The sequence below is a fragment of the Camellia sinensis genome, chromosome 9 (genome assembly GCF_055761805.1).
Source record: "Camellia sinensis isolate YWXY chromosome 9, ASM5576180v1, whole genome shotgun sequence".
Lineage (NCBI taxonomy): Eukaryota > Viridiplantae > Streptophyta > Magnoliopsida > Ericales > Theaceae > Camellia > Camellia sinensis.
In genome coordinates, this window is record NC_138969.1 from 75,198,039 (window position 1) to 75,199,783 (window position 1,745).

A 1,745-nucleotide genomic window follows, 5' to 3' on the forward strand; every position below is an offset into this window, starting at 1 on the left:
TGGGCTCCATCCTACATCATGAGGTGCCTATAAATAGCACCCACCCATAGCTTTACAAGGGATGGATTTTTGAGATTTTTAACTCTTGGGAAAGAACTAATTTCCCTTCTCCATTATCAACCTTGAGAGTGAAAGTAGGAGATCCATGGGAGAGCCTTGCCATTATTCTCTCTCTAGCCATTTTGCTTTCTTCTTCACCCAATCTCTTATCTCCATCATCTCCTTTACTCTTGTGTTCTTAAGTTGAGACCATTGAAGAATCTAAGCCTCTCACATTTCTTCTAGAGAATTCAAAGTTGTTCTTCAAGGATCTTCGAAGACTTTCAAATTTTCCAACTCCTTTCTTGAACCCTCTCCTACAGATATAAAAAGAAAATTTTAGTGAAACCGAAATTATCAAAACTGAAACATGTTTGATGTTGAAAACAAAAGAAATTATTCAAAAAGAAAGTTCTCAAATGAGTAGTTTGTTCTCTTATTATTCTCATTTCTTTTGCCTTTGGTTAATTTAAAATTCAAATACATCCTAATTTGAAAATTCAAATACATCTCAGTAGAAAACATCGAACTCAAGACGTAGTGTAATATATGAATGATCAAATTCTTCGTCTCTTCTCTGAACAGAAATCAGGCTCTCATGGTAAACAATAGCCTGAGAAGCCACAGTTCGAAGATCCTTCATCTCAAGGGTAATAGGGTCTACCAAGTGCAAATGCCCGTCCCCAACTTGGATGCGGAACTCACCTTTCTTCCAAAACCCAAGCGGAATTGCTCCTGCAAAAGGTCCAGCTATTAATTCTCTTGTCCAACTTTCTTCTTTCAATACCCAAATGTTGAAAACGTTTGGTGCCACGTAATGTGTTGGATAACATTGTATCCAAGCAAGAGAGCCATTGTAGACTCCAAAATAATGTCCGACAAGATTAGTTCCTGGGTGAGGGCAACCTAGCTCTGGTATCCCTTTGAACGGCATCGGTTCATTTTGCTCCAATATGTTTTGAAACACCTCGTAGCCCATATGAAATGAGAGTTTTGTAGCACCATTTTTGTCAGATGGACTCCAGTAGTAAACTCCATCCATGTAAGTGTAGAACTTACAAATGGGAGAAACACTACATTCTAGAAAAAAACCATTGAAATCTCTCCAAGAATCATCACGCAATGAATATAGCAATGTGTTTAGGGTAATTTGATGGATCAATATCATCATCAAGGCCGGAACCCCAGCGGTACGTCCTAATTGAAACCACTTTATAATCACCAGTGAAAGGATCCATCCCGAACCCGAAAGCATTTCTCTCGAGTTCCATCCTTTGAGGAATGGAGTTGGGGAATGTTTGTGTCGGAAGAGTTCTGGATTCTCTGTTCGCTGGGTTCCATAGAGCTACAGAATCCCAATTGGTTAAGAGACAAAAAATCCCGTTACAAGGACCCATAACATGCACTTTTGCATTCAACTTTAGACCAAGATATTCAAATACTGGAACTGTAAGGGATTTGTCACGACACACAACAAAGGTATATTTTCTGGGAAAGTTATTTGCATCTTTGGGTTCAATCCTATGAACGAAGAGGCAACCATTTTCCTTCTTGTTACTGTTAGTGAGATGCTTGGCTATGAAACTGGGATTTGTAATGAGAGAGGACCAAGATTTGGAGACGCAATTAAATCCCAACAAAGATTTGACTGGTAATTTTACAAGAATCTCAGCCATCACATCTTCATCTATGTAATGACTCACCAT

General features: G+C 38.7%; 2 protein-coding genes across 2 annotated transcripts; both read right to left on the bottom strand.

Moving 5' to 3' along the window:
• Positions 1 to 550: 550 nt before the first annotated feature.
• On the bottom strand, positions 551 to 1,081 carry LOC145799549 (uncharacterized). Its single transcript, XM_082889141.1, has one exon. It carries the CDS (start codon positions 1,079 to 1,081, stop codon positions 551 to 553), a length of 531 nt encoding a protein of 176 aa, XP_082745267.1.
• A 73-nt stretch (positions 1,082 to 1,154) lies between these two features.
• LOC145799551 (F-box/kelch-repeat protein At3g23880-like) lies at positions 1,155 to 1,745 on the bottom strand. The gene has a single exon (XM_082889142.1). It carries the CDS (start codon positions 1,743 to 1,745, stop codon positions 1,155 to 1,157), a length of 591 nt encoding a protein of 196 aa, XP_082745268.1.